Genomic DNA, 12,967 nt, shown 5'->3' on the forward strand with positions numbered 1-12,967 from the left:
AACTCTGCCAAAAAATGCAGAGCTTCCTGATTTTTCTAGGTAAAAAACTCTCAGGTAACTGCAGCTACTGAGCACTAATTATTACTTTTAGGTTCTATTAACTCTTTCCAGCACTTATACTACAAATGGATATTGTTTAGGATTTTCTTTAGGTAGACACATTATATTTTGTTATGTACATTAATAGCTTAACGTTCTCTGTTTAGAAAACAATAGAATAACCGAGAAGTTGTCAATTTGGAGAATTTTGATCCAAATTTTATCAGTTTTTGCTCTAGACTAAAGGGTGCTGGATAATCTCATCTAGACTCTCTTTTCCCATAAAATCTGGGAACCGATTATCTTTTGAAGTCACTTCCAACTTAGGCTATTATATGATTCCACAATTCTATTTAGCAGAGAGTAAAGAACACTTAGTGCTGAGACCATAAATAGATTGCTATGCCAGCTCCAGAAAATATTGAAGACCTCTCACCTTCACTGAGAAATTCCTCCTATTCCTTCCCTGTATCACTTTTTCTGTGCTAGGTTGTAAAGCCATCTATTGGGAATTTGTATTCCTTGTGTTCAACAAGGAGTCCTTACAATTGCTACTCACACCCACCCCAGGCTGAGCCAGAAGTTTACCACCAGCTATAAAAAAAGAGTCATTATCAGAATTGAAATTTGAAATTGAGATGTTGAATCTCCTCAATATTTCACAGTCAACCGGAAAAAAAAAAAATCTACTATGTCCCTCACCTTGGTTTTTGCCTTTTAAAAATGATAGCTTTATTTGTTCCTGATTTCTGCATCTTTTGCAAGATGCATCCCTGACTTTCACTAAGTAGTAAAAGAACTACATGGCAAATCATTCCCAAAGGAAGAAGAAAACCCTAGATTATTTTAGACATCTCCTCTCATAACATTCTTTTGGATTAAGTTCCAGAACTGAATGGGAACTGTTTTTAAACACATGCTTTCTTGCTGCACTGCTCAAGAACTTTCCTAAGTCTCCGTTAAAAGAGCTCCTTGGAGCAGGGAAAGAATCAGCTATCAGTTAGCAAAACTTAACTGCATCTTAACTGCAAAGAACTTGGAAGTGTTTCCTACAGGGAGCAGGGAACTTTGGTTAACAGAGATAGCTTGCCTGGATAAGGGCAGAAGCACCCAGAGACAGAACTGCACAGAGATTGCAGGTGGTGTTATCCAGGTGGATAACGTGACTGCATTACAATCACCTAACCTAGGAGAAAAAAAAGGAGGGAAGGATTAAGCTGCTCTTACATACAAACTAATAATATTTACAACAGTCAAAAGAAATTGAATTGCCAAGTTTTTCTACCAGTAGGTAGAAAAAACTGTTGGCTATGGTGAGAGACAGGATTTAGATCTGATGCATCTGACAGCAAGACTCAACTGCTGCCAAGTTTTGTAGGGAAAGAGTCAACGCAAGATACTGGAATAGACAAGCTGTGCGACAGAAACAAGAATTACAGTGGCTCCAAAGAGTCAAATTTCAGAGGCACAAATATTCCAACCTCACTAAGGGCTGCCAAAGACTACAGGAGAAACAGTATTGTATTGGTGACGATGAGAAAGCATGTATAATCTACAGGCTATGCAACAGCTTTGACAGGTGATAAAACATGAAAGAGCTCAAGCAAAAGCATGATAAAGAATTACTGCTAAAGGAAAAACATTATCTAAATCGATATGTGCTGGCAGTAGAAGGCTAGAGAAGCTCTATAAATGTCCAATATTCAGTATTCATTGAACTCCCAAGCACAGTTTTACACAAGTATCACTGATTTTTATTTAATCAAGATTTGAGCAACAATGCCAAGGAAAAAAAAAAAAAAAAAAGAATTCTATGAAAACACAGGAGGAGGAAAAACTATTCACTCAAAGTTATACAACCTAAATAATGTTGAAATCATTAATTCCTTTTAAATCCAACACTCTTGATTCCAATCATAATTATTTTTTTTTTTTCTTTGAATGGTTACATAGCAGGGTAGGCAAATACAGTTTAAGGACACCTTAAGGACAGCTATCTGGTTTAACAACATGGGTTTTAAAACACCAAACTCTTTCCCTACGACAAATTACTACCTGAGATGGTAGAAATAGAACTACTCTATTTCTAAAGAAAACGTGAAGAGCAGAGACATCTTCATAGAGCACATCTGGATCTCAGAACTGGACAGGATTTTGAGTCGATGCAGAATAATGAATTTGAACTGTTTATGAAAGCTTTATTCATAGTAAAGCACAGTGCCTTCAAGTTTTCAAATTAGCAGTACACTCTCATTTGAACCCCAGAAGTTAAATGATTTTCTAATTACCTTTTCTTCCTACACCATTGTTCACTTAATTTTGTGATGATTTAGCAGTTACAGATACTAACATTAAGACTCAGTATGAAGCAAAAAGCATCAGGAAACTTATGTATTTCCAGAGTTTTTTTCTACGAAATTATTTACTCATAGTACAAAGCATTGTGTGGGAAGTTTAAGACAAAGGACTGCATGGATGTCAAGCTGTTATGAGTAGCAGTAGATGGTGCAGTTTTATAAGATTAATTACAATTGAGTGACCTACCTCGAAGCTTCTTTAATAACATTTTGCAAAAATATCAGTCTGGTCTGTAAGCTTCCCTGTACATGCTTCAGTAAAAGGAAGATTCTTTCATATTCTTAAAGAAATAAGAGCAAAAACAGTTAAACAGATGTCTGTTATAACATTTTGCTTCATGTGAACACAGGCAAGAGAATTAATTCAGCTTCTGTGAGATTTTAAGTTAGATCACCTAAAACCCAGGCTCATAACAATAACATACAGTTTTATCAACATTAACATTAAAAACCATAATAAAATGGTGGTGTTTAGGATATTACTGGGATACCTATAATTCTAGTATCAATAATGAAGATCATTACTTTCATGAATATTGACAGATTCAGTGATATTTTAATCATTCCTCCAAGCAAGTTTTTACAAGATGCTTTAAAACAAATCTATCCAGCTTTCAATTTTGTTTCCCTCTCACAGTTTACTATTTTTCTGAAAAGGCAAAATAATATCAATTCTTTGCCTAGCTCTCATGCCAGTCATTTAATGAAGAGATTTGGAATACTTACTTCTTCCTGGTTTTCGGATCTCTTTCATAATTTGTGCTCTCAGCTCCATATTAATCTCTCTGGAACTTCTGCAGGGCACTGTTTTTTTCCCTTTGCTGGTTGAAGATAGTGGCAAACTATCTTCAGTATTTTGTTCTTTACTACTTGATTCATCGTGATTCTCCAAAAATCCATCAACATTCAAGTTATTCCCTAGATGCTCATGGCCTGCACCCTCTATATGAGCTGCTGATCGATCCAATGAATTGAATGGAGAAGACATTGAAAATTCAGAATCCACAGCATCTGGGAAATCATCTGATGAAAGTGGGTCTGTAACATGATTCTCTACCACATCATCTATTGCAATCTCATTATTAGCTTCTGATGCTAAAAACAAGTGAAAAAAATACAATAAAACATTACATTTACAAGTTTTACCTTCTTTATGATCTGATAGGGGTCACTGAAACTATAACAAACATCAATACTTCTAAAACTATGCTCCTGCTTGTCTATCTATTATACATGCCAGGCACAAGAAAACATTTGTTGGTTGTTCTTTCAGGGTTGTAATAATGAGCACTTTAGCTTATTTCCTGTCAATTAATGGCTTAATAAAATCTGTATTCTTCACATGAAAGGGAAAATTGATAAATATATTATTAACAAAGCAAAGAATGAACCTGTAAAATGTACTTTTGTGACATACTTCTCTTTCCTTATTAAAGTGAACTGACAAACTTACTGAACAGCTGTTGCTCACTGAACAATGAGAGCAAGACTTTTACAGAGTACCTCAGCTCAATAATAGGAAAAATAAATTCACTGCGCTACAGTGAAATTCAAAATAACCTCATGTTGTGATAACTTCTGGAGCTTGTAAATTTCCAGGAAAAAGAAGAACGCCCTTTTGTTTACACTGCCTCCTCATTTAATACGGGAAATACATTGTTTATACTGGAAAGTTCATGAGAGAGACTTCTGTCTGAAGGGCAATGTTAATTCTGTGATAAGCCCCCACTGCACACTTAAATACCTCATTTCCAAAAATTGCCCTATTTGGGAAATCAGCCAGTGATCTTTCCATATAAACAAGCTTCTTACATAAAATTAAATAAAAACCAAGTTCTCTACATACAAAAATTCACTTACTTTTGTGAATAGGAATAGGTTTAACGAGGTCAAGCTGTGCTTGTGTGATTGGTGACGGTGGTCCTTTTCCTCCAATGTGGTTATTCACAACTGGAGGAGTTTGTGGTCGACCTCTGAGCAGGGGAGACATACACCGACGCCTTTTTGGAATCCCTTGCATACTTGGTTCTCCAGGTCTTTTATGTTTATTTTGAGGTCCTGACACAAACTCATCTGCTTCATCTATCATCATTCCCTGTATTTAATGGGTAGAACGCTTAAAACTTCAATCCAGAAATACATAATATAAAATGCTGTGAATACTCTGATGCAGTGACGCTCATAGGGCAATAATGTACAATATGCCACTATTTATCAGCTTCTCAAATGGCAAACAAAATATGATTAGGTATTATCTATACTACAGTGACAAATATTTCGTTTAAACAGCACTTTGAAGGCATAACACTGGTTTCTAATAAAGACTGCTCTTCATATGTTAACACTGATGAAAAACATCTGAGGAACTTCCTTCTACAAGATGCCTTCCCAAATACTTGGAAATACTTCTCCTATACGTTACTCTTTGAATAGTCTAACCAGCAGTAGAGACAACAGTAAGTTTTTAAAAAGCTGTACAGAAAAGTCACCTTTTTGTCCAACTTGAATGGATTGCCAAATGTATGGAGCCTTCGAGGTTGATCAGGATCAAGCTCTCGGAGTGGAGAAGGTATTTGTTTTAGATATTCCTGGTAGTTTCCCATTTGTGCTATAGGTACACTGTGAACTTGATCTGTTGTAAAAGGATGATTTATTAATATATTATACTAATGTCATGGGAATTCAGTCTATATCCACATTAACATCTCAAATTTTCAGTCTTATCAAATGCGTTAACAGAGTAGATGTGCAAAACTCACCATTATTCTCACCTAATTGGTATTTACAACATCATGTTTTGAGTGCAGAAAGCTTGCTTAAATGAATCTGTCGTGTATTCCATCATGACATGGAAAAAGCAATAGCTGTCATGCATGGATTTTAGTTTTCCAGAGTGTCCCATAGCTTTTCAACAGGTAGATGGGTGGAAAAAAAAACAAGACTTGCAATAAATTTTATCTAAAACATTACTACAAACAAAACCTACAGTACTGCAGAGTAGTAATGCCATGCTGCATATAGCTTTGATAAACATCTATCCAATTTTGGGTACATCACATGTAATTGTTGAGACTGACACATTCTTGAAGCAACAGTGATTTTTTTTGCCACTGTAATCAAAGTCTTGAAATCTACAGGACCTGAAAACTTACAAGTTTGAAGCTTCTAAGCCTTTCATCAAGCAGAATATAAGCTACCAAAAACAGCAGAGAAAATAATTGTAAATTTTGATGTTTGAACCCCTTCACCAAAGAGCAACTTCTTTGATTTCAGATGATGTTCTGTCACTACTTAAGTCAGATAAACATCAGTGACCAAGTGATAATGCAACATACACTTTCACTTGCATTACCCATTTTCTCCACTTTTTTTTAAATCATCTTCTATTTGTTAGATGCTCTAACATAGTGCCAGAAGACATAAATGAAAGTGAAAATGAAACAATTATACAACTACTGTTGACCTAAAGGGCAAAAGAATCACACTGACAGCACCTAGTAAGCTCATCTTTCCCCTGTTCACAAAACACTTCTTACATAGAAAAGGATCTTAATGTTCAAAAATCCCCTCAAGTTTTCTTAGATACATCATGAAACTTGGTGGAAAAAAAATAAGTGAACAAAGAATCCATAAGTAAAAGGCCAAGTCTCCTCAGACTAAAGGACAGAGCAGTGAATCTGCATCCTCTGTGCCCAGCTGTTTTTCTTCCAATTAGGTAAGGAAAAGAGTCAAGTTTAATGGCAAATGGTTGCTAAGCTTTTATGAATAAATATTTGTTGAGTTTCCAAAATTTAATGAAAGCAATATCACATAAAAGCAAACAAAAAAACCCACACAACTAACCTTCATCTTGTCCTTTGAGGAACTTCCGAGTACTCTTCAATAAGTTAGATCTCATTCGTGTTAATTGATCCAAAAGATTTCTTCTAGGTATATCATAAGCATTTCTAAAAGTTTGAGGTTTCAAATCCTATGGTTTCAGCAATTAAAGTTTCAATTAACACAAAGCATGGAACAATATCTAGCATTTCAATGGTAGTATATTGAAAATAACAACATTACACACAGTGGTGCTTACCTTATTCAGCAAAGCTATTTGGAACCCAGCATACTCCTTCATATTGAAGTCTAGAGGTCTATGAGGAATTTCCCCAGTAATTCCCTGTAGCAGATGTTGAAAATCGTTCCTATGTGCCATAGACAGGTTGTGTGATCTGCTTCTGACCTTAATTCCAGTCTCTTGCGCTACCTTTTTGCCTACAGAGCCAATGACTCTATCGGACTCTATTTTGGCCTTAATTTAAAATAAATAAATAAATAAAATTGACAATATGCTCTTAAAAGAATTAGTCACTTATTCATTTTAAATTCCTACCTAGAAGATTCAACAATGTGCTAATACACTATGACTACCATAACCAGGATGAGTGCTTAAGGAGTGCTTAGTACATAACCACTTAATGTTTACTACAATTTCAAATATAGTGAACAGTTTGTGCCTAGGTCTTCTGCATATTTCTCCCTCTGCTGCCCATTACTAAGCACCAATATGCATGCAATGCTTTTATTTTCAGAAGTCATAATTTGACTGGCAATTCTCTGCAAGTCTATCTATACTCAAACTGTTTTCCTACAAGAGCTAAATGCTAGCTTTCAAGACTGATTCTCTCACAACTATAGTTGTGATCAGTCATACAATGGTATCAGCTTTCTAAAAGCTCAATACAGACAGTCATAACATTAAATAACAAATAGGAAATACATGAAAATACCCAATCCTATTTGACCAGACAGACCTCAACCCCCAGCACTGTTAGATTTGTACCAAAATTAAACATGTTCATAAATGCCAACTTTGGGGCATAATACAGTTGAACAAAGAGCTAGAAGTAATTTGCCAAGACAATTCGCCAATGTTTGTTTTTCAGCTTTATATAAATTTACAGACTACTCAAAATCTGAATTTGTACTTAAGAATACTGTGCCTTTACTGGTAGAACCTTTCAGAAGTGAGAAAAGCTTTATGTACAATTTGCAGTGTATGTCATAGCATCTTAAGAGTCCACAAAGGCTAGATTGAGAGATTAGTTCATTTAGTAGAACACTAAGCAATGTGACCATGATTTGCTAGAATATGCTCTAGAATGCAAGTTTGCTCCCCTGTCAAATAATATCTTATATTCACTTATATTTTTTTTTAATAAAATCTGATCTATAAGAACTTGTTAGCTACATGAGAAGTACTTGCACTACTATTAAAGTTTCAAGCTTATTGCATTCTTCCATTATCTTGAACAAGAAAGCTTAACATGCACAGCTCAACAAAAAAGCAAAAGTAGCAGGGCAGAAATGTCTTAGCTGGTGCAGGGGACTAGTCAGAGATACATGCACTATTCTGAATAGCATCAACAACTTCATAATTTTACAAAAGGTCACTTGCAACTTTTGTATGTATACTTATTTGAGGTTACGTCAGTTCAGTTTTCATTTACTGAACACTTGCCATTTCAAAAGCCACATTCTGATTCAGATACATCTAAGTACAAATCCCTATTTTCTGAAAAAAATGGAGTAAAATAACATGTTTTCTTTTGGACAAAAATATGCTACTGACATGTATAAATGTTGCTTAAATACAAGAGATCTTAATATGTATCTCCACATCTATCTATACAGTCCACTCTAAATTTATGCTTAAATGTTTACTTTCAATTCACAGAACCAAAATACTTCTATATTAATTACTTATGGGAAGGTATTAACTTGATCTTCCTGCTCTTTTTCCTTGAAAACTCTTGAACTTGAGTATTTTAAGATATTATCCTGATATTACAAGTTTTTACTGCTCTTGTGCTTCAACATTACCTGCTGACTCAACTTTTTGAGATATGAAATGACACTGTAACTAAGTCCATATTCCACATTGTCAGCTATAAGGTTTGGTGCTCCCATCATTCTCACAGCTTTCTTCAAAGGCTGAAACATGGAATATATTGCAAAGTCATGTTTAACTTTATACATGTTATATACATACTTTAAGTAACTGCCCCCATTTCAGACAGGACCTGAAGTCCTTAAAGACAAAAGACAGATTTTTCAGGGCAGGTCTTTTTGTTGTTGTTTAAAGTATCATTCCATTCATACTGAATCAGTCATAAACAGAAATCATTTATTAGTTACAGTTGTTGAATTTTGTTGCTATATTCAAATTTCAAGCCTTCTCACAGGACTACAGTGAAAAGAGTATCACTGTCCAGTTATTCTCTTAAAAATATATATTCTACTTGAAAGAGGTTAAAAAAAAAGCACCCATACTGGAAAGGTAACTATAGCTGTTTAATAAAATAGAAACTTGAAAACCAAGTCATCTTACCCCAAGATAGTAAGGAGGCATTGTCTTCAAATAGCTTTCAAATGACTGCAGCCATTTTAATGTTGGCTTTGCCTTGTGTACTTTAAACAAGTCATCTAATGGTTATGAAAAACAGAGACACAATGAAAGACATCTTTTTTTTCCCTAATAGGAGAAATGCTAAGAAAATACTAATTCCTTAAAGCTTAAATATATTTAATTTTAACATATACAACTAAACTAAATATACACAAAAGATCGATATACAAAAGATTAAAGTTGCAGCCAGAAGATGGAACCTGATCAATTTAATAAATGAGATGAAAGACTGAGAATAATGGCTACCAAAATAAAAGAAGTGAGACTACATCATATCCAAAAGAATGATTACATAAATTATTCTTGCACTTTGGGCACAAGTCAGGAACATCACACAGTTGTTTACAAGTGAAATAAATGTTATCATGGATAAAATTGCTTAACATTCTAGCTTTCTGTAGGTGTGATTAATACTGTCAGCAGCTGGATAAAACTCTTTAGATCAGATCAATTTTTCAGTTGCTTACTACTTAAAGATTTTATGGTCTGGTACTTACCTAACAGTGGAAGAAGAACTGGGTAATTATAAGGCATCACAAATAAATTCACACAATTCAGGGCTGTACTAGCTTTCAAGTAACCAAAAGGATGACCAAGTTCACTGTACTTTGCACTATTGCTCACATACACCTGCAATAAAACACATTACAAGTTAAGCACATTTTTATGTATTTGTATATGTAAAGTTTTGCATCCTAGTTTGATTCTAGAATAAATTACATGACAAATAGCTTTATAGAGACTACAATTAAGTGTGTTTTCTACTTGCCTGCCAGCAGGTCTGAGGGGATTTTCTTTCCAGGATAAACTGGGTCAGTGGTGAAGGCTCTAACTCATATTTGTCAAAAGGCAGTTTGTCAATGACCATCGGTTCACAGTCAGTGCAGGAGAATTTCACCACAGGATGAGAAGTGCGAGGTGGCTAAATATAAGCATTCCACTGTTAATGAGTCTGCATACAATGACTAAAACTTCTTTGTACTACGACAACTAAAATAGAGTCTTTGAAAAGAAACATTTAAGGAGCCTACTGAATACAGGATTCATACTTATAAGTCCTAAGCACATCATTTGACATTGCCACTGTCTTGAAATCTGTTGGAAATTAATTTTCTAAATACTAGTCATTTTACCTACTAAGCTCACAACAATAAAATTTCTTACATATACACAAAAACTTTACAAATGGAAGTAAATCCTTGTGTGGACTTCAATGCTACTTTAGGGCATGCCCACTTTAACCCTGCAGAACTAAGCTTTGTACTTTCATATTTGTTGATTTTCTCTGTTTAACAGCACGTCTCCTTAGAGGCAAATTTTATATTTAACAATTTCAAACTGAATTACAGTGATTCATATGAGAAGAGTTTACAGCAACTCACATTTTAACTGGAATTGTGAAAACTTTCAGTTCAGGCAATTTAATTGTAATCTTTTTATTAATTTTAGGGAAAAAGCCTTTCAATCTCAAGTTTCAGATATAAGTTGATAACACTTGTAATTTCTTTTGCTGAACAAAGAGGTGGCAAATTTTTATGTGACAAAAATTGGAACCATATGCCTTACTTCAAAGGACTTTCAGGAGAGGAGCTAAAGCTTTTATACTTACCCTTAACCTCCTCCAAGGCTATTAGAATCTGAGGAAGATCTCACCTGGAAGTCTCCTTCCATTTAGTCTCTTTACAAGAAGTCAACTAATAAATACGTAAGATGAGCTACACAGTTTCTTGGACCTTCCTAACACCTCACCTTGAAAGTAATTTTTCCTACAAGTTTATAAACTTTAGTCTCTTCCTTTTAGGATGAGCCAGCCAAATGTTATCTGTCCACAGAGCTGGTCTTGCCTTGAGTATCTCCTCTCTGAGGAAGGTGTACTGTCCAAGTGCACACAAAACAAGAGGCCCACTCAATTGAAGGAACTGCAATTCTCTTGAAAGAAGATGCCTCCAATAAATAGTTGTGGCGGAGTTTCTGACCAAGCCATGAAGCAGTTATACTAAGAATAAAAAGGCTGCAAAAGAAGTTGAATGCTAAGACTTGAGTAGTCCGATAAGTTTTGATTGGACAGCAAAACTATTTTTTACCTCAAAGCAGTGAGAGCAGCCATTTACATGTTGATGTACCAACAGAATCATTAGCAGACTTTCACATACATTTAAGAATGCCTTGATTGTACCATCTACATTATATGAAACAGTTTTGAGGTAGGCCTATTTCAGATAACTCCACAGTGTATCAGGGGGCAAAGAAAAATGTAACTACAAATTCTTAAGTAAACAGGATGTTAAGTTCTAGCACTGTATAGTCATAAAAGTCAGGAAATATAAGTCTTGAAACACTATAAGCAAATGCAGCTCCCTCACATTGCATAGGGAAGGTTCAGTTGGGAATTTCAATTGATGTCTACAGGAATTTAGCTGCATGCGCAGTGATCCAATGTTTTGTGCAGTTATGAGAGAGGTATACACACTATAAGAGCAAAGTATTTTTTTTCACATCTTCTTGCAATTTAGCTTCAAGTTTTCAGTGATTTGGAACGACATTTCTTCACTTGGCAAGATCTATTTCAGCAATGTCAATCAAGATCCACAGTAGCAGACAAATCGTAAAAATTTTTCACAGTGAAAGGAAGCAGATATACTACTGATAGTGATTACAAGAAGTACACAGGGCAGCTTTCTGACAGAGCAGTTTTTCCAATATCCAGTGCAGTGGCTTTTTGCTTTTTAAATGACTACAAGATTTATTATATTAATTTGCTTTTTTGTTCACGGAATGGGACAGATCTCAGCAACACCACATCTAGAAACTTGACTATCATTTCATACTTGCATCATTTTACAACAACCTGTATTTCAGAGTAAATTTTGCAAACATAATTTTCATGAGAAGCTCAGTGAGCTAGTCAAACTACTTTTGGATCAAAAATCAACAAAAATCATCATGAAAGACAGGGAAGAATTATACAATTTCACACGAGTGCCACTTTAATGATTTTCAAAGATAAGTAGAACTAAATATTTTATACTAAAGATTAGTTCTCATACAAAGGCACTGGCATATATTATTTATGAAAACAACAACAAGGAAAACTAATTCTGTAGATAGCACTTAAAGGCAAGTTTCTCTACTTGGGATAAGCTAAAAATATAGTTACACCAAACAGTAGATGAAATTGCATTCATCAGCTACAGTGCAAACAGAACTATCTCAAGGATGCAAAAACTGGTAAGGTCATACAATCTTCTTTCTATTAACATCATTTGTTAGGTAATAAAATTTAGTAGTCCATTATCAGACCAAGTGCCATCTTATTTCTGGAATGGTATTTTAAGAGTTTTGACAAACACTGTGCATAGACTAGGCTGACTTATCTGCAACCATCACTTTCTTAATGCTTCAAAGTGAATACCATGTTACTTGCTCATGAGCAAATTATCAAACATAACAACAATATGGATTTTCATGTGACGTTCCTTAGTTAATAGAGCTTCTACAATGGCCCCAGTAAAGCACATCTTTCAAGGCTTAAAAATAATTAGACAGGAAATTCTGGAATACTCCCCCTTTTGTTTTATCTAACTTCAGTACTTACCAGCGTTGGTGAATTCTGATCTGGCCAAAAAGATTCAGGAACAGGCCAGTGACCTATAGGAACCCCAGTTTTAGGGTTTGGTCTGACATAAATGAGTTTGTGACAGCTGTGCCAAGGCTGGGGTCCAAAGGGCCTAGTTATATCCACCTGTCCATCTACAAAGAAAAAATGCTTTATAAATCAAAATAGTATTAAAACTCAAAGAGTATTTAGTAGCTTCTGTGAAGAGTTCAAGAACTACGTTCCCAGGGTTGATACTCCTTCAGTTAATATTCTATTCAACAAACACTTGTGCAAAAAAGTAGAAATGATGAAAAAACAAGTGAGCATTGAATATTTACAGAACCACAGTTGAGAGAGTTATCTGAAGTCCTTCATAACCATTAGATTGCCTTTCTCCTATTATTATAATATCCTATTATTATTCCCAGTTAACCTTCATATCTCCATGCTTAAAGACAATATTTCATACACACAATTAAGACTAGGAACATCCCAAAATGGACTTAGGCTACATTTAGAATG

General features: G+C 34.8%; 1 protein-coding gene across 3 annotated transcripts in view; it reads right to left on the reverse strand.

Moving 5' to 3' along the window:
- The window catches only part of INTS6 (integrator complex subunit 6), a 42,452-nt gene that overhangs the window by 2,033 nt on the left and 27,452 nt on the right, over window positions 1–12,967 (reverse strand). For 2 of the 3 annotated variants that reach the window (XM_085215921.1, XM_010728782.4), the window contains 11 exons: window positions 12,443–12,597; window positions 9,617–9,769; window positions 9,345–9,477; window positions 8,770–8,864; window positions 8,262–8,372; window positions 6,475–6,690; window positions 6,240–6,366; window positions 4,886–5,028; window positions 4,257–4,491; window positions 3,123–3,491; window positions 2,584–2,677 (listed from right to left, as the gene is read on the reverse strand). In XM_085215921.1, coding sequence (XP_085072047.1) covers window positions 2,584–2,677; window positions 3,123–3,491; window positions 4,257–4,491; window positions 4,886–5,028; window positions 6,240–6,366; window positions 6,475–6,690; window positions 8,262–8,372; window positions 8,770–8,864; window positions 9,345–9,477; window positions 9,617–9,769; window positions 12,443–12,597 — 1,831 coding nt within the window. The remainder of the gene's footprint in view (window positions 1–2,583; window positions 2,678–3,122; window positions 3,492–4,256; window positions 4,492–4,885; window positions 5,029–6,239; window positions 6,367–6,474; window positions 6,691–8,261; window positions 8,373–8,769; window positions 8,865–9,344; window positions 9,478–9,616; window positions 9,770–12,442; window positions 12,598–12,967) is intronic. The other variant, XM_085215922.1, reaches the window with a different exon arrangement.

Source organism: Meleagris gallopavo, chromosome 1 (assembly GCF_905368555.1).
Source record: "Meleagris gallopavo chromosome 1, MGAL_WU_HG_1.1, whole genome shotgun sequence".
Taxonomy (NCBI): Eukaryota; Metazoa; Chordata; class Aves; order Galliformes; family Phasianidae; genus Meleagris; species Meleagris gallopavo.